General features: G+C 38.2%; 1 protein-coding gene across 8 annotated transcripts in view; it reads right to left on the reverse strand.

Moving 5' to 3' along the window:
* Window positions 1-20662, reverse strand: part of ZDHHC21 (zinc finger DHHC-type palmitoyltransferase 21) — a 38900-nt gene extending 18238 nt beyond the window's left edge. For 7 of the 8 annotated variants that reach the window (XR_004500549.1, XR_004500548.1, XM_033520662.1 and 4 more), the window contains exons 1-5: window positions 20593-20662; window positions 11594-11792; window positions 10722-10820; window positions 7896-8007; window positions 6785-6923 (exon numbers count right to left, since the gene is read on the reverse strand). Coding sequence is in view for 6 of the 8 variants with exons in the window: in XM_033520662.1 (XP_033376553.1) it covers window positions 6785-6923; window positions 7896-8007; window positions 10722-10820; window positions 11594-11747 (504 nt within the window). In the remaining 2 variants the exon portion in view is untranslated. Of the gene's footprint in view, window positions 1-6784; window positions 6924-7895; window positions 8008-10721; window positions 10821-11593; window positions 11793-14135; window positions 20400-20592 lie in introns of those variants that run through there. The other variant, XM_015615342.3, reaches the window with a different exon arrangement.
* Between the last annotated feature and the right edge of the window lie 421 nt (window positions 20663-21083).

The raw sequence follows: 21083 nt of genomic DNA on the forward strand, positions 1-21083 counted from the left end.
CCTGGTCACAGCCTCCAGAGTGATCTGTGCCATCAGCTTTCCAGGGATACAGGTGAGGCTGACTGGCCAGCAGTTTCCTGGGTGCTCTTTGTTGCCCTTTTTGAAAATGGGAGTGACACTGGCTTTCCTCCAGTCATTAGGCACCTCTCCTCCATTATTTTGCAAAGAAGATGCAGAGTGGGCTTAGCAACAACATCTGCCAGCTCCCTCAGCACATGTGTATGCTTCCCATCAGGGCCTGTGGATTTATGACTTTGTCTGCCTAGCTGATCTCTAACCAAACCCTAAATGGCCAAGGGCAAGTCTTCCTTTCTCTGGCCTTTCTCTCTTGTCTCCAGGGTCTGGGTTTCCTGAAAGATGTCCTCAGCAGTGAAGTCTGAGGTAAATGAGTAATTCACTCTGCCCTCTCTGTGTCTCCTGTCACCAAGTTACCCATTTGATTTCAACAGCATTCTCACATTTTCCCTAATCTTTCCTTTGCTGCTGATGTACTTGCAGATGCCCTTCTTGTGGTCTTGATATCCCCCGACAGACTCAATTCCATCCAGCCTTGTCTATCCTTGTCACATCCCTGCATTCTCTGTCAATATTCCTCCCATATGCCCTCTCTCTTTTTTCACATCCCTAGCAAATAAATTCCTAAGCAATTATGAACTGGAAATCAATACTGAGCCCTCAAATCTGCACAGACGGAACAACATTTTTCTGTAGCAAACCAAAGTACATGCAGTAACTGAATGTTTTGGCAATTAGACTTCAATAATAAAATAGCTTACACAATTCTAAATTGTAATAGAAATATTTAGCATTAACATAATTAATGCTTTCTTCTGAAAACAGAAGAAAAGACCATTTTTAAAAGCCATTTAAAAACATTATTATTAATAATTATTATTAATATATTATAATTTATAATTAATAATAATTATTGCTTATTAATAATAAGAAATTATAATGTATTTAGGATGTTGCAGCTTTGCATGAAAGCTCAATGCAATTTGGTTTTAATATTCCTTTTTAGAACAAAAATGTTTTTCTGACAAGAACATTTTCAGTTGAGAAAACCAATCAAAACTATAATCAATCAAAACTACTCAATAATTAACCAATCCCTCTTTCAATGTGTTTTGAACAGATCCTCTTGATCAAACACCACCAGTCTCAGTGCAGAGTACTGAGACAGTGTGATTTCTTGAGTTTGGGATGCAGGCTATTCTTGCTAACACAACAATAATACAGACTGAGCCAGAAAGCATACACACAGATTATCTGACATCATCAGACAATGAAGACTTAACTATCATGGCACAACAGGGTTTTGTGCCACTGCAGCTTTTTTTACATTGTGCCAGGCTGTCATATATGGCCCTGGCACAGATGTTAAATGCACGTTCTTAGTAATGTGAGAGCTTTCCTTCAGATAGCCTCTTTCTACTCTTCTCTATGTCAGGCTCCACAGCCTAAGTGGTCTGTCAAAACTTCAGTTCACATGTGTTGCTGCCACTGCCTTTCTAATTAGCATTTCCTACACCACATATATATGCACTCCTGCTTAGCTGCTGCCTATTCTAAAGGTTTCTAAATTCCATTTAGCTGATACTTCATCCAGTCAAACTGCAAGGATTCTTAGTTACCCATAAAAACTATAAATATAAATGTGTACAAATCTTGGCACAAAGTATGTGTAGGTCTGTAGGATTATGTTGAAAAATGGACTATAAACCATGAGATCTGGTATCTTTATCTCAACAGGCAATACTAAAACATTCTACAGGAACAAGTCTTTGTGACAGATAAACAAGAGACTTCCTCAATGCCACAGGAGAACACATGCCTCGTCTGCATTTGTGAGCATCAAGCACTATTGATGACCCCTACAATGAATGCTACCACTTACTAGGCCAACAGCTACCCCAGCTTTATGCTATCATACATGAGAGAAGTCAAAAACAACGAGTCCAGCTCTAGATCATAGTCCATTATAAGATCACTGTTTCCAAATTCAACTCTCTTTGCACCCTAACAATAACAAAAAAACCAAAAAAACCCTCAAAAACATATAGCAAGTCCCTGCTCTGTGCATCATTGTGTTGTTTTCAAGGATTTCCAGTATTCCTTTAAAGCAGCACACTGTACTGAGGACAGAGCTTTTTGCAGAAAACACAGGACTATTGTATCTGTTCCAGAACAGACTATCTTCATAATTTTTCATTTACAAAGGAAGATTGAAAAAATTAATCTTTATTCTTTACTGAAATACGACACACATTAAAATTTATATACAAGAAAATATATTAAGAGGTCCCCTTTTTCCTGGGGAACAATATTTTGTGTAACACATTATAGCCTGCTTCTCTGTGCTTAGTTGTACATGCCTGGGATGTCTGGGATGTCTGCCCCAGCCTGCTGATGAAGCCAGTCTATCAATTTGGTTAACACAAAAACAGTGTATAATACAAAAGAAAGCCAGGCTTTCCAGAAAGAAAACTGAAGAATACAGACTGAAGTTTTATAGGAAGAAAGTGGAAGGACTTAATTCAGTGTTCATGTACTGTCCTTACAACTACACTGTAGGAGAGCAGGGTTGAGCTCTGGGTTTTGCAGAATGCTGAGAAGAAAAATTTTGATGTTTTCATTTTTTAAAAAACTCTCCCATCCTGTAGATAATTTTGTGATCCTAAGAGAAAAAGTTTCCTTTAGTCTCTCTTTGCAGTGTAAATGGACTTCGGATGGTACATATTTCCATATTTTAATTAATATTAGTCAATGCATAATATTAACAGTACTGCAAAAAAATCCTTTTCTAAAGTCAAAGACAACGAATTTTAATTGCAGAAACAGGAACAAAATAAAACTAAACCAAAGCAAAGGAGTGTAGGTTTTTATATGTCAGGACGTTTGGCTATGAGAATTATTGTAGCAACATTTCTAGCAAACAGAATGTATCAGCAGAATTTCTTTTGCTTAAAAGATTAAAAGCCTTCTATAAATAAGGTAAAATACATTGCCAAAGCATTTACTTTTGCAATTTCACCAGCTGTATCTAGAATCTGTGCCAGCACAGCCATGGAGAGAGCAACTATGTAGTGATGAGAAGTCTGGTATTCTTCTCATCTCACTATTCGCAAGATTGACTACTTCCTAAAAGATACAGGCTTCCTGACTTTTTTTTTTCATGAAGATATAAAATTAAAAATATGCCTGAGTTAACCTCTGAAAATCACTGAAGCTAGCAGAAGAACTAATATGCTGATTTTATTTGATTTTTCTTGTGCTATCATCCAACATAATCAATTTAATTACCATCTCCTTTATTTCTAGCAGTAATTGCACTCCTCCTGCTGGACAAACAGAGGCAACAACCACAACCTAAATTTCTGGCAGTGTATCAGTTACAAGAACCAAGCAATGAAGCAATTTTCCACAGTAAAAGGTAAAGCTGATAGATTGCCTCTCTATAGAAGTGGCTTCCTCCAGTACTTCTAGAGCTGTCACCCTTAACTCAGAATAGTTAATTAAAAATTTTGGGGGTTTTCTTTATTGACTCTCTAAAAATAAAAACACAAGTTTTAATTTGGAAGGAGATACTAACATGCTGATCAAATTTTCATAACACATTAATTAGTACTGTAATAAAATTATTATTTCAAAATAGCACTAAAAACAATTTAATTCTACAGCTTCTATGTTATGCACTACTTTATATCTGAAGAATAAAAATTCAGATGAAGGCACACTGCCAAAAAATTCACAAGTATTTTTAATAAGCAAAAATAAGCTCATTCCAGATGGCTGTTTAGAAAAAAAATTAACCAGTTCTTCGAATCTAAAGTGCTAGTGCTAAATACTAGCCCCTGTCAATTCAGAAAATATAAACTCTCAGTTACAGCCAAAATTTCAACAAAGAAAAGTGCTTTTGTGAAAGACTGAAGGTATTGCACTCTGGAATACTGTAGTACTTCAGCTTTAATTGATATATGAAGATAAAAGGAATCTTGCAGAAAGCTTGCCTAAAACCCTAACTACTACTAAGCCAATCTTCTCACTGGTCCTATTCATCTGGTGTCAAAAAGACATAGTTCTGACAAATTATTCTATGGCACATACCTATACAGCATCACATCCTTAGCAACTCTTTAGAAAATCAGCTTCATGGAACTCTGGTGTCATCTTCCAGGCAGATATATTGACTAGGCATACCAACAAACTATTTTAGTTTCTCTACTTCATTGTGTGCTCTCCCATTCTGCAGTGGAAAAACTGAGAAAGCTAAATACTATTCAGTCTTACACTATACTTAACAAAGGTCAGAACTGCCCAGACCTGCTGTGTTCTCTGGTTTTTTATACCATATAAGCATATTTTTCTCTCTGGGGCACAGAATATTATTATACATAGATATATATATAATACTAGAATACTATTATATATATATAAAATACTAGAAAATTATATTACTCTATATCACAGATTCACTTTTTTAAAAGGAAGAGTGTCATTTGAAGTGTTCACAAATGGAAATTGATAAAGCCATATAAAACCATAGGTAAAACTAAACAAAATTAAGCAGAGCAAAGTACTCAATTTCTTCCACAGCTCTCTATAAACTTAGGCAGTCAAATACAGGAACTTGATCCACTCTTCAGGCAAACACATTAAAACCGGTTAAAATAATTGTTGCACATATATTCTGCCTCCTAACCTGCCAACTGTCAAAGGGCTAGATATTAAAATTAGGCCTCTCTCCAAAAGACATCAAATGAATCCAGTTATACTGGTGAGAACAAGTTTTATACAGATTCATACTAGTTTTTTGAACTGTCACCATTAATGATTACTTATAATCATCTCTTTAGGTACTGTAAAACATCTTACACGATTACAACATTATTTCCCTTTCCTTCTCTTGCACAGACCACCTCCAAGCAAATAATTTGGTTACTTTTCATACTACTTTTAAAAAGAAAGGCTAACAGACAGAACTTTGTCTTGTTACCTAACACAGTGTAATTACACAAAGTGATACATTCAGGCAACATTCACAATAAAAAGAAAATACCTACCATGACATTATACTATTAGAAGCTAACAAGTCTGTTTTAGTGCCTATGGAAACATGCTCCAAGAAGACAGCAAATTATTTTCTGTTCCATATTTCTAGTGTCCCTTTAATGATTAAAATGGAAGTATTGATGTAGATGGAAAAAATAATTAAATTCCTTTAGAATACATATTTTTTAAAGAAAGATTTACAAAACTCCTCAACTTCAGAATGTTTTACATAATAAAAACTTGTTATCTATGAATTTTAATATAGCACATTTATCAGTTTTGGATTATCCAAGGAATACAGTCCTCCTACAATTTCAGCTCTCCTTTGCCACACCATCTTCACATTCACTTTTATGGGAACCACTATCGCATCCACTTCAGACTGATACAGGAACAAATAAGTAGCTCAGAAGACCATGCCCAATCCTTTTTCAGAAGTAGAATTTTTCACAAAGTGGAAATCTTATATAATGTAAGATACAAAATCATGTGAAGAACTTTAGTTGCTCAAAAAAATGGAAAATGGGACTTGCCTTACCCACAGTGAAGAGTCAGGTTCCAGTAGCCTGGAAAGATGAGTATGACATCACCAGCAGAGAGTATGCTGGGGTATCACATCAACACAGAATTAAAAAATCTTCTGCACCTCAGTATTTGGAAAAACATCTCAACAAAATTTAGACTGCGATATCTGAGATGGTCTTATTCTCTTCATTTGTGATATTTGGAATGTTACCCAATTTTGCAAATTATTTAAACTTGTTTTCTAGGTTTTTCTCTTTAGTATACTTGTATTTGTTGTAGTCCAGTACAAAGTTCATTTCAGATTTAGGCTAAAAGTTTTTATGCTTCTTCGTAAGCAAGATGGCGTAACACAGATATAAAGAAAAAGGTTCTAACTTTGCTATTCTGGCACTTTCAAGCACTGAGCAACTTTCATGCAACCATCTTCAATATTCTGAATACTACAGATAATAGGCATAAATGAGCACCAGATAGTGACTTTACAATATAAGTTTCATAGTGGAAGAAATTCCTTAATTTTCTACTCTACTCCAGCCAGTAAGTCCATTTTCTCTCTGTATGCAGCTTCCTTTTACCAATGACAAGACATGGAAATACCATAACTATTTATATATTGTCCCCATAAAGCAAACCAAACTTAATTCTTCCTTATCCCATATAACCTTTTCAAATAAATAGAAAATACTGCTACAAAACCAATGTATATTTTTCCCCTTGCAGAATGATCATGTGTTTTTCTCCTTTCTTAAAAAAGCAATTTCAGCTTTTTAAAACATGATATTAGGATAGCTTTATATTCTGCATAAATCTACTTTGGAGAAAGCAAAAGGAAATTTGAATACATCTAAAGTAATTACCTTGCTTCTTTCCAGTACTCATAATCATTTCTAAAGAAAGTTAACTGGTTCTTCCCTCCTTTCCTAGATTTCTAAGAAAACTAGTGTTGTGATTTTAACACACAGAAATCATACACCCTTTCATAAAAATATTTTGTTACTTAACATAAATCAGTTTGCATTATGTAGCAATATCATGTTTGCTTTATGTAAATAATTCTGCTTTATAGCTGTATGTAATAACATACAGCGAGTTGAACTCTCTTCAATGAGAGTGAAGCTGAGCCACTAAAAATGTGTAGTAACTAGATGTCAAAACAAATTATGTTGCAATACTATTTGTTAGCTTCACAGAGAAAACAGGCTCTTACCCAGTTTTCTTTTTTCAGAGGCAAAAAGTAGTAGTAATGGCAGAAGTCAAGTATCAGTGTATAGGAACTAAGGATCTGGGTGTAGAAACACAGCTGTAAAAACAGCCAGTGATTGTCTTCACCAACACAATTATTAATCCTGCAGAGAAACAAAGTGTGTATATATTAAAAGAGAAATACAAATACTTTAACACTAAAGTTATGATACTGTGAATAGACTTTATGATTGTTTATGAAGCAAACTACTGGATCCCTTGCACCACAACTTAAAGTGTAGGTTGCACTACTGAGATGATTGCTTAGAACAGGAGACACACTTCTCTGTACTTTCACATAGCAAAGATTTTGTTGCAATTTTAAGTAAAACTTTAGTAATAAAACTGGTTTTTAGAGTCTGCAAAATTTCACAGTTATATGCCTTATCTTCTGCTACTCAACACATTTCACAGGTTGTGAACTACAGAGAGTTCAAAAACTGGAAATGCAAGTGCTTTAAAATAAATGTGAACACAGGCTACCCCGATAACAAAGAAATATGATTTAGAAATGAGCCAAAGGCACAGAATACAATACAGGCATCCCTGTTCAGAAAGTCCTGATTACTCCAACATGAAAAGAGTAAAAGAAACATGGGATTTTATCTATATTAAGTACAAGATCAGAAACCTTCAAAACTGGGAGATAGTCTGCTTCACAGAAGTTACATGGATGCAATTTCATGCAAGCATTGGCACAGACATCAGTACCAATCTAAGCCAGCGTGACACTATACTGATACTATCCTCTGAAGTAGCAAAAACTTGACAAAAAAGGTAGTTTGAAAAATGGCTAAATCAGCATAAGGGGATCCTGATCAATTCTGTCCTCTGTAGTTTGTCTTGCTAAACAGGATACTTCAGAACTATTTGCAGAAATGTTTATTTTCACTTACTCTGAGTTTTACTGGTAGATATATGAAAGCTCAAATTTATTACTTCTCTGCTTTAAATGCCTAAATGATTAAGCACTGCTGGGAAAGAAAGAGGAAAAATGAGCAGCAGTCAAGATCACAAAATTCAAAATGATTCACTAAAACAACAGTAGATTATTAGAAGAAATGTCCTGGTTTTACCATGGACAGTGGTGATCCATCCTCCTCACACAATGTCCACAGCGACTGCAATGGTGTGAACGCTTTGGTCTCATCATATTGCATTTGTTACATAACTCCCAATGTTCTCGTTCTAGGTGAAAAGGTAAAGACACATTAGAGAGATTTAAACTCAGTAATGTATACTCACAATAAAACTGTATGCTTGTAATTCTAATTTTAAAAAAATCTTACTATGATCTGAGAAGGATAAGCACCCACATAAAAAGCTTTTTCCCACTGTGACATTAATTAAACTCGAAGATATTACTGCTACTGTGCCAGTTTCCCTCTTCAAAATGTTCTCTTCCTATAAATTTCTACGAAGTAATTATTACAGTACAGAAGCTGTGACTCAGACAAGGAAGACTGTAAGTCAGTTATTTCATTACATTTCCACTGTGAAAAAAATTATCTGCTAGACAGAATCAGGATGCAGTCTCACTGCAATTCCAGAACCTCCTAAGAAATACTGCTACTGCTAGCTAACTAAAACATGACATACAATGCTTCAGGAGCATCTTCCACCTCAAAGCATTTTAAAGACATGTGTATCACCATAAGCAACTTTACACATAACACAATCAAAGAAAGTCAAAGATTAGAAAGAAAGAAGGGATAGGCTTGTATTTACAAATATATACTATTTTTAAATTATTAATGTGACATTCTTTAAAAGCTAATCTTCGGAGATACTGAGAAGCTGAAGGTACCAGGAGTACTGTTCCCAGCTTGGCTATTCAAATTGCTATCTCAAATTGCACAACCCAAACTAGAGGAATTCTTTGAAAATGAAAATTCAAATTATATGTTCAAAAATTTTATCTTCACATGGGAAACAAATAATTCCAGACACAAAAAGCATATGTTTTCTGTCTTTAGGGAAAAGAGATGGACAAATGAGAAACTTAAATACTTTGACTGTTCAACTTTGTTTCTACCTAAATAAACATTTTTGAGGCACAAAAAATTCCTCAAATCTCAGGGATAGAGGGAAAAAAAAAGAAGGAAAAAAAGCTTAATATTTACAGTAGATACATTCTGAAATTTTATACTGTAAAACACTGTCCCTATGTATGTAACAAAATTAAGTTATATTTAGCACTTCTGAGCCACCTGCAGGGAAGCTCTAATCTGGTCTTTCTTGCTGTAAAATAACATTTGGACACTAGAAGAAACCCAGTATCTGAGATCCTTAAACTAGTAATAAGGACAGATGGAAACTGATTTACAATCTGTTCCCATAAATCCAGTGTCACAAAGGTGTCACTCACTAATAGGGCAGCTACCAGCAGAGTTCAGACACACCCCAACTCATTTTTTAACACAATTTATACTATGCAAAAACGTATCCTCCTGTCAGCCTAGAGAATACCAGAGAATTTAAGTGCTACCTCCAAACGCACAAAACCCCTGATCTGTCACACATGGAATCAAAATGCTGAAGTCATGACATAGCCTAAATGTTTCACCTCAGAAGTACTTACTAAGTATGACTGCCATATGGACTGAATGGAGCACGCAAGGTTGGAGAGCTATGCAAAGAGATACTTTAAATTAGAAAAAAACATTTGTGTACAAAGGGAATTTGCACTGCTCCTGGTATTTTGAAGGTAAATGAAAACTCCAATATAAATGTAACTAGTGAGTGTCTCCATTATCCAGTTCAGGTTGCAAAATCCATGTTGGTCTTCCTGCAACTACAACTCTTGACTCCAAAACCTAAGTCTGAAACACCTGATGTTATGCTGGGTCAAAGGATCTGTTTCCGGGAGCAGAAAGAACACTGACATGAGATTTTCTGCAATTAGAGGTGACACAGCTGAATTGCAGTCAGATACACCCCTTTCCATGATCAGCTGCCTACTTCAGGGACACATATCAGCACTAAGGCTAAAAAGATCATGTTTCCAAATACATTATCCTAGATTTTGAGTAACATAAGGAAGAGAGAGCAAAATTTTATTCTGGGCATTCACAACACCTCGAGACAAGACTAAAAGTCTTGTCTACTACTAAAGTATTCATCCTCTGTATGGGATACATTTTCTCCACTCATGAAGTGTTATCTGTTAATTTGACAAAGCTCATGCTGTTTAACAGCCCTACTCCTGTTAAAGCTCTGTGCAGTAGATAATAGCACCCAACAGTTCATAAAAACACCATCTTTCTCTGTGGAGAATCATTAAGGTTTTAAATTTCCTCTGACCTCTGGAGCACTGGATACCATACAGGAATTGTGGGATAAATTTACAAGGCCAGAAAGGACTTGCTCCATTAAGTTGCTAGTTCACAGAAATGCAACGTAATTAGCACCATGGTTTGGAGTTTTTTGTTAACAGCCTATACAATCACAAGACTAAAAAAACCCACACAGGTAGAAAGCAGCACAGGACTACCTTTCACCATCATTTTCAAAATCGTATAAATTTTCTTAGACAAAAGCTATAGAATTAAAGTAACTAGCCACCTCTAAACATTTTTCATTAAGTATTATCAAGTAGTAGCATATGCAATATGTTTCAAAGTCTAGAATGCAAAAAAAATCTTTCCATATAAAAATTTCCTAGCAGAAAGTCCTACATAACTAAACTTTCAGGTAGAAGACAAGTTTTAGAAAAATAAGTTTTGAGAGTACCCAAAGAGAAGTGCTAGAAATTTACACCTTAAAAACAGCAACATACTAACCTTATTTAGCAGGGACAGCTCATGCTTTCCATGAAATCTCACACAGTCAAATTTATTCCTAATTAGTTTGAAGATATCAAAATGACTTTCATTGAATTATATAGAAACAATTTAACATACCTGTAATAGGTATCTTTGGATTTTCAGGTAGTTTTCCTGGATCTGCGACTGAGGCTCTAAATAATGAAGCTATACAAAACAATGAGCAGAGGTAATAACCTAAAAAAAATAAATAAGCATTTGTTCGTCATTTTCATATGTACCAAGTACACTATATCAAAAATACAGATGCTTCAGAACTGAGTTGGAAAATATTCAGCCTTCTCATTCAATTCCAGATATATTTTTCATATTAAGTATACAACATTAAATACTCCCCAATAAATAGAGTGAAAAACATAGTAAACAGTTCTGATAGCACCAGCATGTGCTACTATGACCATACTACAGTTTTTAAGAAGGTCTGCCACAGTCTTACCACACAAGCACCAACTGTACCACACTTCAAAGCCTCCATATGGAAGATATTCCCAATAGTGCATCTTCATCTCAAACTTGCTTTGAATTACAAAACGCTGTAATTCAAGCCTTTTCCCCAGCAAACCTATCAGCAAAACATGCAGGGATGTATGACAAAACTAACAAAATTTAGTTTGTTGCCAGTCACCAATACTATCACACTAAATTATGACAGGCACTTAGGGATGTGAACCCAAAATCCTGTCAAAAAGTTCCAAGTTCAGGATCTGAAAGCCACATTCAGGCTTTTCACCAGTTTCCACAAAAACAAGTTCTGCAATAACACCTGTGAAATGAAATGTATAGGCTTCTCAGAACACACAAATGTAGGACACATCCACTACTCTTACCCTGTATCTTATCCTTAAGTCTTTACTTTCACCTTAGTTTTTATTTTCTGACAGGATTTTTTTTTTAATGTATGTTAAGTAGAGAAACTATTTTATTAGTAGAAAATGGTTAGAATGACTTACACAAAACTGCCACAACTGAAATATTTCCCTCTTCATAATGAGGAAAAAGGATGACCTTTGGAATGAAGATTGTATTGTACAGCCACACGAAGATAATTAGGCTCATGCAGCACCAACCCTGAGGGTCAACCACAAAGTGAATTCGTTGCCCCATTGAATGCAAACAGGTAATAAATCGTCACACCCTGGGAAGATAATCCTAAAGAGATAAATAAAAACATATTAAAAAAAATAAAGGGTTAATTAACTAGTATAGTGCAACCTATAGGGTTCATACATTCAAATCCATACATTCAAGTAAGATTTTTTTCAAGAAAAAAAACTGTTAGCTGTTGATTTAAGGAATTACATAAAATCATACAAACATTTCACATACATTTTTTGAGCACCAGGTAGCAAAATATTTTATAATTTCAGTAATTATTTATATCTGGCTAAAAAGCAACATTTATCACCAAGATGCAAGTAAAAACATTACTGGAGAAAACTATTAAGTAATAGGTAAAGCAGCAACTGTCAGTCAGGTGGCGGCAGCAAGGAAAACTCTTCCATCAAAGTAAAAAGGTTGAAAAGCAACTAAAGAATAATAGGGAATTATGTTCCACAGAGATTCACCCCACCTATCTATTATAGTCTCCCCCCTACACTTCATGGTCATTTTCTAAAAGCCTAAATAGTCAAAAGCTTCACTAAGAATTCAGTGTTTCCTTGCTTAAAAAAACCTCCTTCATGACATTAATAGCAAACCAAGGGAGAAAGGTGTCATTACCCTGAACTCTTTCACATAGATCATAAAAATATCACAAAATAAAACATTTCTGATTAATCACATACATTTTAGTGGACTGGGTTCCTTTTGGTTTTAGACTGAAGAAACCTCACCAAGTCCTATAATGTAAACTTCTGAGTTTCATAAACTGACCTCTGTAACAACACAGCACTAAGTCCTAACCACTACTCACAACTCACTACTCTCAACTATTACAACTGCTATTTTTTTTTTGTCAGACTACCTTCATACACATATTTTATTATTACAATGCTCATATAAATCCTAATCTTACCCATTAGTTCCCCCAGTCTGTGGGTTTCAGGAACCTTGTCCACTGCTTGATGGATTTCTTTTCATGCCTTTCAGCTTCTACTTGTTGCTTTGAAATTTTGTTTATCAAACATTTCTGTTTCCAGGGGTTTGGCTTACTTTTTTTCATGTTTCACTGTCCTCAATTGCATTCAAAATTTCTCTATTTAATACTATTCACAAATTTCATTAATGCCTTCTGTTCTTCTTTTTTTACAAGTCTAATCAAAATCAAACCCAAGCAAGCTGTCATTTTTCCACACTTCTCCTTTGCATTATTAATCATAACCCTTTGTTTGCTAACTCCTAATGTAACAGTGCTCCCATTCAAGTATAGCAGCATACTAAATGTTTATTTTTATTCTAATAATACTGAATTACCTAACATTTGTTTTTAGAACCATATTGTATATTGAATAAAGCTGCTGTGCTGTTAAAACTTGGTTTTAAGTTCATGATAATCATAAAACCTATTGATCCCTATAATCTCTTTTAATATCTAGCACGCATGCACTACTGGCTGTTACATGAATTGTATCAATATACTACACACTTATGTACAGACTCTAGACATAATATAATGTAATAAATATAATAATAATATAATCATATATATTAATAATATAATAAATAATATCTATAAAAATATAAAATGAGGTTATTATACTACTGAGTCTGCCAGTTCTTAATGTGTCTCTGTGGTAAGCTAGCTGTGTGTTGTGGTTTTAGCACTAGCTAAAAATTACCAGAATACTTATTGATTTTTTGCTGTGAGATATGGATTAGGAGAAGGGAAAAAACAGGCTTAAAACTTAAAAGGAATAAAGAAGGTTTATTAACAGAACTACAAGAATACGAAACCAGAATAAAACCTCCAAGAACTCTTCTTCCCCACCACTCAACCTTTCCCTTGTCCAACTGACAAGAGACAAAACCTGGTGGTTAAAACAGTACCAACTATACAATAGTCTTTTCATCAGTCCTTGTAGAGAGAGGAGTTCTCTCTTGTCATTCCATGGAGAGTTCTCCACAAGCAAACAGTTTTCTCATGGCTTTTCATTCCCATGATGGCAGCTGTCTGGGAAAAAAAACTCTGCCATCATGCCCTTCTCCCATTTTCACACCACTCAGAGGTGTGTTCACAGGCCAGGAACTCAGGGGTATTACTTTAAGGAAGAGTTTTTCAAAGGCAAAGGTTCTCTTCATCTGTCTCTGTGATCATCTCTGGGAACAGAGGTTTTCTCTTTTTTGCCTTGGGGGCCAAGGGTCTACATCAACTCTGACTTCTCTTTCTCTGTTCCAGCATCTCATGGGATCACAAGTACTCCACCATTTGTTTAGCTTCATCAATGGATACCTTTGCTCAGATCTACACTTTGAAATACTTCAGTTCCCCCCAAATACTCTTTTATGAATTAAAGGAGTTTTTCAAAACATTATTGTTCATCTCCATGGCCTTACCAAAAGAATATTTCAGCTTATTAAAGCATCTCCTCATTCTCCTTCCATCTGAGGCTCAACTCCTTTTACTGACATTGATGGTTTATGTTGTCTCTTTACGTGTTGATCACTCACTTTCCTGTCTCTGGAAAGGGATTAAATGTGCAGGTCTCATCTGGGTAGTGAAAGGGTTAAAATCTGGCCCAAACTGCAGCAGATATTCACGGTGTCAGAGTTCAGGTGTCTCTCTCTCAGCCCAGCAGCCGCAGGGAAGGAGCAGATAGTTCTTGGCCAGGAGCTGTCTGTGTGCCCCATGGGGGGGTGTCTGCAAGGATCAACAGCTGTCCAGGGGCCCCTGGGAAGGGCTTTGGCCACCCTGCTGGTACAGGACCTGGAGAATTCCTGGGAGAAGCGAGAGCCACAGCACAGCCTGGCCCGACCTGAAGCCGGTGTCCTGCAGCCTCCATCCCCTGCCCGGGAGCCGCTGGAGTCCAGCTCAGCCCCTTCCCCCAGGCCAGACAGGCCATGGGTGGGGGGCAGCTGCACCAGAGCTCTGGGAACTTTCAAGGCCAGAAACAAAGAACAAAGAGAGCCAGAAGCTCCCAGGCTTAGGTTTAAAAGGTGGTTATTCACAAAGGTCATTTCACTTTTCAGTGGTCAAAAATACTGTCAATTCTGAGAACTGGCCAGCTATTGGCGAGGTCTCAGGCAGAGAAGAAACTCCCAGCAGGCTCTCTCAGAGCCATTATTTACATGGGTGTTCCTCACTTTTTTTCTAAATGCCAATCCATCACACTGTGGCAACCAGCAGGTTTAGAACAAAAAAAAAACAACAATATTTTACATACTTCTAAGCATGCACTGATGAAGGACCCATCTCATCAAGCAGACAAGCTGAGGAGGTGAGCAAACTGCACATTTAAGAGTGCTGAAAAGGAGACAGACCAGATCCCCACCAAGTTCATGCAGCTACAGAAAGCCCCTCTGCATGAGGAGAAGCAGAGCTTGTCAAGCCAGATATGGAGATGCTGAGCACAGCAAAGTCTGGGAACCTCTGAGCTCCACCACCAAAAGGAGATGTTGAGATGAAAAACAAGGGATGGGACCACCATGCTATATCTAAGATGACTTACTGCTCAAGTAAGCCAGACATGATATTAGACTCAAAGGTGTGAGATTTGGAGAGGAGTAACAAGTCAGCCACAGCTCAGGGTAGTCATGGGTTTCTTCTTCACACAGCAATATATAACATATTGGTCCAATAGGCAGTTAACACAAAACTTGTTTCTAATTAATAACCTATCACTTTTGCTTAATTTTGCCATTCTGCATCTGTCTTTCAGCCAATAAACTGATAGGTCACTTACCTACACACACCTCCATTATAGCTTCTATAACCCTAGCCTACCCTGTAAGTCACATTATTACAGCTTAAACTTCTCACTATTTTACCTAATATAATTTCTTATTTACTCAAGGCATATTCTTACTTACAATATGGGAACATAAGTTTATAATTTTTCTACTTAATGTTTGTGTACCTTTATCATTACATTAACTCAAGCTCTTTCTAAGGCTGCAGATTGAACCCTTCAGCATCCATGGAAGATTCTATTTTTCCACTTCCCACAGAGAGTTCCTGTTCCACCTGCAGCTCTGACCTGCAGAGCAGGGACTGAGCCCTGGCAGCACACATGGACAGGAAGCTCTGTCCAAGAAAGCCTCTGACCTATCTGTGCCTGAGTTCTGTGGTATAGGAAGCATGGGGTAAGGAACAGTGGTGATTCCCTGCTTCTGGGACAAAGACACCTCTGCTGGCCCAACCTGTCACCTGGCAAAGTATGCTGCTTGCCAGGGGTCTGCATCCTGGCATACCATTGCATCCTGGATACCATGGACAGAATATTACTGAGACTGGTAGCAGTCTGGAACTTAAGACTATTACCCTCAGCTGCTCTTCTGTTCAGGCACCATGGACACTGCCAGGGGAGACCAGAAGTGTACCAAGCATGACTACACAGTTCACAGGGTGTTGGCCTGTAGCCAAGTCTAGTAGCCAAGTGGTGTTCCATTCATGCTGTTGGTGAACAGGGAGAACTTGAGGAGAAGCAGACAGATCCTGCAAATGAGCAAGTGGTTGTGCAGCATTTACATCCACAGAACCTTCTAGGAGGCTCAAGAACTGAGAGTGAAGGGGAACAAGATCCACTTGAAATTACATGGGGTAAAAGCATCTTTGCCAAGAGGCTGGTCAATTGGCTTGGGGAATGCTTAAACAAGGAAAGATGATAGAGGAAGATGGTGACCTCTGAATGAGCAAGGATGTGGTGGTCACGGTTTGCAACCAAAGAAAGCAGGATGATGTGAAAAACAGAAATCTTGATATCAGCCAAACTAAGGTGAAGTGGGGCTACACCAAGTGTGTGTCCTGACACAGGAACACCACTTAGGTTCACTAGGATAGGGTTTGGAAAACCAAGGTCCTTCTAGAGTTGAATCTGGTGAAGGATATGAAATTCCATGAGAAAGATTTGTATGGGTAAATGAGCAGTGTAAGAAAGAATAGAGGAAATTTCAGCCTGCTGCCATAAGTAACAAAATTATACAAAAATGTCAAAGCACCTTTTTTCCTTGCTCTTTTGTGGGTAAGACTACCTTCTAGAATCCCAGGTCCCTGAGACCTGTGGGAATGTGTAGAGGACAAAAGACTTACTCTGAGAGAGGGAGGATCAGATTAACACATTTTTAAGTGAACTGGACCTAACACTTCCATGTGACTTGCTGAGGTGCCAACCTGAGTGCTGAGAGAACTGGTCTTGTCATTGTAAAGTCATTCTCACTACATTTGGAAGTTTTATGCTGATGGGTGACATTCCAGAGGACTTAAGAAAACAAGTGTCAATGAAAACCCTGTTTTCAAGGACAAGAAGGAGGAGGCAGGCAACCACAGGCCTGCCTACTAGCCTCACCCTGCTCCCTGGGAAGGTGAAGGAAACAATCCTGGAAACTACTTTCAAACACATGAAGGACAAGAAGGCGACTGGGAGTAATCACCATGAATTTACAAAGGGAAAATCATGCAGACTGACAGAAACAGAGAGGCCAAAAAAGCCAAATGTAGCTAGAAACACTGCTGACCACTGAGGAATCCATCTGTTTTCTATCTTACCAGAGCAGCAGAGATTCCATGACTTCATAGCACCTCCTCAGAATGGGGAAAAAACAGCTCAACAAACAAAACAGAGCGACATAATTACTGAAATACTTGCTCCTCAGTGACCTACTTGTACAATGTATAAGTAATAAGCAGTGAGAGAGATTCAAGAGAAGACAAAAGGAATGCCTATCAAGGGAATATATTCCAAATTTTTTATCCCTCAGTGACTTACTTTTGCCTGCATGACCATATTCACTTTTAAAATTATGAAACCAAAACAAACATCAGCCTCCCTCAAAACCATACCCTGGATGGCAAGTTCCACAATTAAGCCAGAACTATGCAAATACTGGCCTCACTCTCAAGACAGGGTGATTTATTCATCCATCTTCTGTATCTTCTGGAAGAGACAGAAAACAGTGTGATACACTAACAACCTTTATCACTTGTTTTAAAGCAGCATATAAACAGGTTACTTTCTATACTGTTTTTCAAACTCCACATTATTGAGTAGAGCTCTCTCCAAACTGACATGTTAATTCTAACTAGCATTCCTCAAATCTCAGTTCTAGGCCATTTCACAATTTTAATACATATTTAAAAGGATGTAAGGGTTCAGAGAAAGGTCTATATAAAACTACACTACTGCCAGTGTATTTCAGTTACATGCATTTGCTCCCTGTCTACTATAATGATAAATAAAGTTTTATATTTTTCATTACATTTCATCGGCAATAGCCACTAAATTATGTTAAAATATTGACTTACTCTGGCAAAGTGAGTTTTTTCCCTTCTTGGCTTAGGTACATGCATAAATAGATAAAGTCAGGAATAAAGAAAAACTAAGAGGTTCAAAACCAGATAACTGGGAATGAAGTACTAGATTAAAATTTAAGTTACAAACAAAGTGAACTTATTGCTCTTTCAAATACAGTGTAAAAAAAAAGAGGCAGCTAATCTCATAAAATTTTGTTCTTCAGAATTCATAGTTTTTCATTAGAAAAACTAAAATATGCAAAGAAAAAACTCGATGAGAAGGTTTACAACAAATAAACTGAGAGAAACAATTAAGTGATTTATATCTGTATATACAAGCAAGCAGTGAAATACTCCAAGCAAAGCAATTTTCCAGTGAAATAATTTAGGAGAAAATACAGAGCACTAATGTCAGAGGTTTTGTGGTTTTCTTTCTTTACACCCTAATTTATAGCTATTTCTTCTAAATAAACAACTCAAATACAAATAATTTGAAAGCCAACAGTAGCTGTGCCTATGAAAAGCTTCAGCTGCACCAAAACATGACTGAGTCTCTCCTACACGATCAGGAATTGTTCTTGCCTTTCCAAAAACTACTTTTATTACAGGATGCCTGGACAGAATTTTTTTCTAACCCTTTTCTTTTTGCCCACTTCCATCAATGGTATCATAAACACAGTATTTTGTTCACTACAGTCATCTACAATATGACACTTCGTGTGATATCCACAGAATAATGAGCCCACAGAATCAGGCAGGCAGGCAGAAAGTCAATTCCAAGAAATGAGAAAGCTTTGTGTTAACCAGAAGTGTTAACGTATCTGTATACAATATGTATAAACTGCTTAAACGGACTCATTTTGCAACCCTATAAAATAAAAAGTATACAATTTTGCATCAAGACTGTCCCAAAACATAATTAGAAAATTGTATTTTATAAATTCACCCAACACAAGCAGTACTCAATTTCTCACCTTCAGAAGCACAACAGTCAGCTCTGGGGACATACTCTTTCTTGCACACTCATTGGTGTTGCACTGATACACAACTAGAAACTGTGCCTCACTTTAGCCCTGCTCATTAAGAAAAGTGTAATTTCTGAAATCTGACTTCCAGAACTTCTTTAACAAATCCTTGAACAAGTGCAGAACAACACAAATAAGTAACTTATTGTATTGTTCACCATGAAACCAATGTTCACCAATGTTAAGATTCCAAATTGAACAATAATACACTCTATAATACACATTTTAAGAGTGGAAAAAAACCACCACTTTCTAAAAAGGCTGAATCCTAACCAAGTCAGAAAAAGGAATACAAAATACAAAGAAAGAGAGCCATACTCCTCATAATATTTGTGATACCTAAGGCAAGGCAGCAACAATCAATAGCCCCCACAATTTCTGGACCCCGATGCTTTTTTACACCAGTGACTTTCCTGAAATCTTAAGAATTACTGCCAAAGATTACTGATACTAAAACTAAAAATACACTTCAATAGGAAAAAAACATGGTGGACTTGAAACAGTCAACTAAACTTCTTTTACAAAGTAGATTTTAAAGAAGTAGCATTACATTACCAAGCGTCAGAACAGAAGTGTCATTAAGCTTTTTGCAACTCATCTGTTTAACCAAACAGAACAGGTATCGGAACAGCAAGTTAACATAAGCAACAGCGTATTTTTGGTATGACAAAACGCCACACACCTGCCATTTCTCCTGCTTACACAATGGATGGTTGCAGCAGGCTTTGGCACAATACAGTTGCTAGGTGGCTGTTGACAGGTTTGTTGAGGCAAGCAAGACATTCCCACCCAGTTACTTTTCATTGATAGGATCTAGCAAAGCATACCTGTAAACAGCTACTGCATCTATAAAAAATGTCACTTGTGCTTGCAGAGGGATGTGGCACGATATTGACATATGCACACCTTACCCTCCTTATCGCAATGAAGTTCATAAAAGCTATCTTCACCTACTGCTGACCAAACAGCCACTTGTGGACTTGTGGATAATGTATGTTACTTTAAGAGCATTACCGTTTGGATCATCAGTCTGAGGTAAACGAAGACCTGCTATTTCATGTGACTAACTACTGGAGCTGGGAAATCAAAGTGTGAAACCAAGGGAGGCCAAGGCCACCGCATTTCCTTGTGCCGTGCTGCTGGAACACACAGCCAATCAAAACCACGTGTCTCTCCTACTACCACCTCGATACCGGCAAACACAACCTCCTCCTCTACACGGCAACCACCACCCTAGAGCTGCATGAAAGCGACTGCACCATTTCCTTATTGCACAGCTGGGGAGATACCCGGCAAGTCTGCACAGAGTTTCCCTAACCAGCTCCCTGCACAGACCACACCAGTGCTGGAGAGGAGGTGCAGGGATGGAGGCAGCCCCGCAGGGGCCCGCCCGCCGCGGCGGGGCCGAGCCCCAGGTGCCGCCGAGGTGCCGCCGCCACTCCGCCGCCCCTCCCGCCGGCCCGGCCCGCCCGCCGCGCCGCTCCCGGGGGAACGGGGGTCGCGCGCGCCGCCCCCCGCCCGGGCACGCGCAGGAACCAACCGTGGGCTTCCGCCGCTCCAGCCGCGCGTGCGCCCTCCGGGCGGCCCGGCGGGCGGGACCGCGTCCCGCGGGGAGGGAGCGGCGGGGGCAGAGCCGCCCTTCGAACCCGCCCGAACCGACCCGTCTGCCCCTCACGGGCGCGGGAGGGTCTCGGCGCGCAGACTGCGGGCGCGGCAGGGCTCTGGACCTCGGCTCCTGCGCGGGCGGAGGAGCCGCTTTGGAGGGCTGGTGTGCCCAGCCCGTGTGACCGATTAGCCGCATCTCCCCAGGGCTGGGGGTTGTAACTGGTCTGTTCCCGAGCACAGACTTCAGTCAGCATGAGCCCTTGTCCGTACTTCATTTTTGCAGCGTCCCTTTGCAGTCCCTGACAAAAACGAGTGCTGCAGGCAAGGCTTCTGCCTGAGTCTCCAGGCTGCTGCAAGGAGAATCCGGCAGCTGCACCCGGTAGGCCTCATAGCTTGAAGTTGTATTAACTCAGTAGTGTAGACTCA

This window comes from Parus major, chromosome Z (genome assembly GCF_001522545.3).
Source record: "Parus major isolate Abel chromosome Z, Parus_major1.1, whole genome shotgun sequence".
NCBI classification, from domain to species: domain Eukaryota; kingdom Metazoa; phylum Chordata; class Aves; order Passeriformes; family Paridae; genus Parus; species Parus major.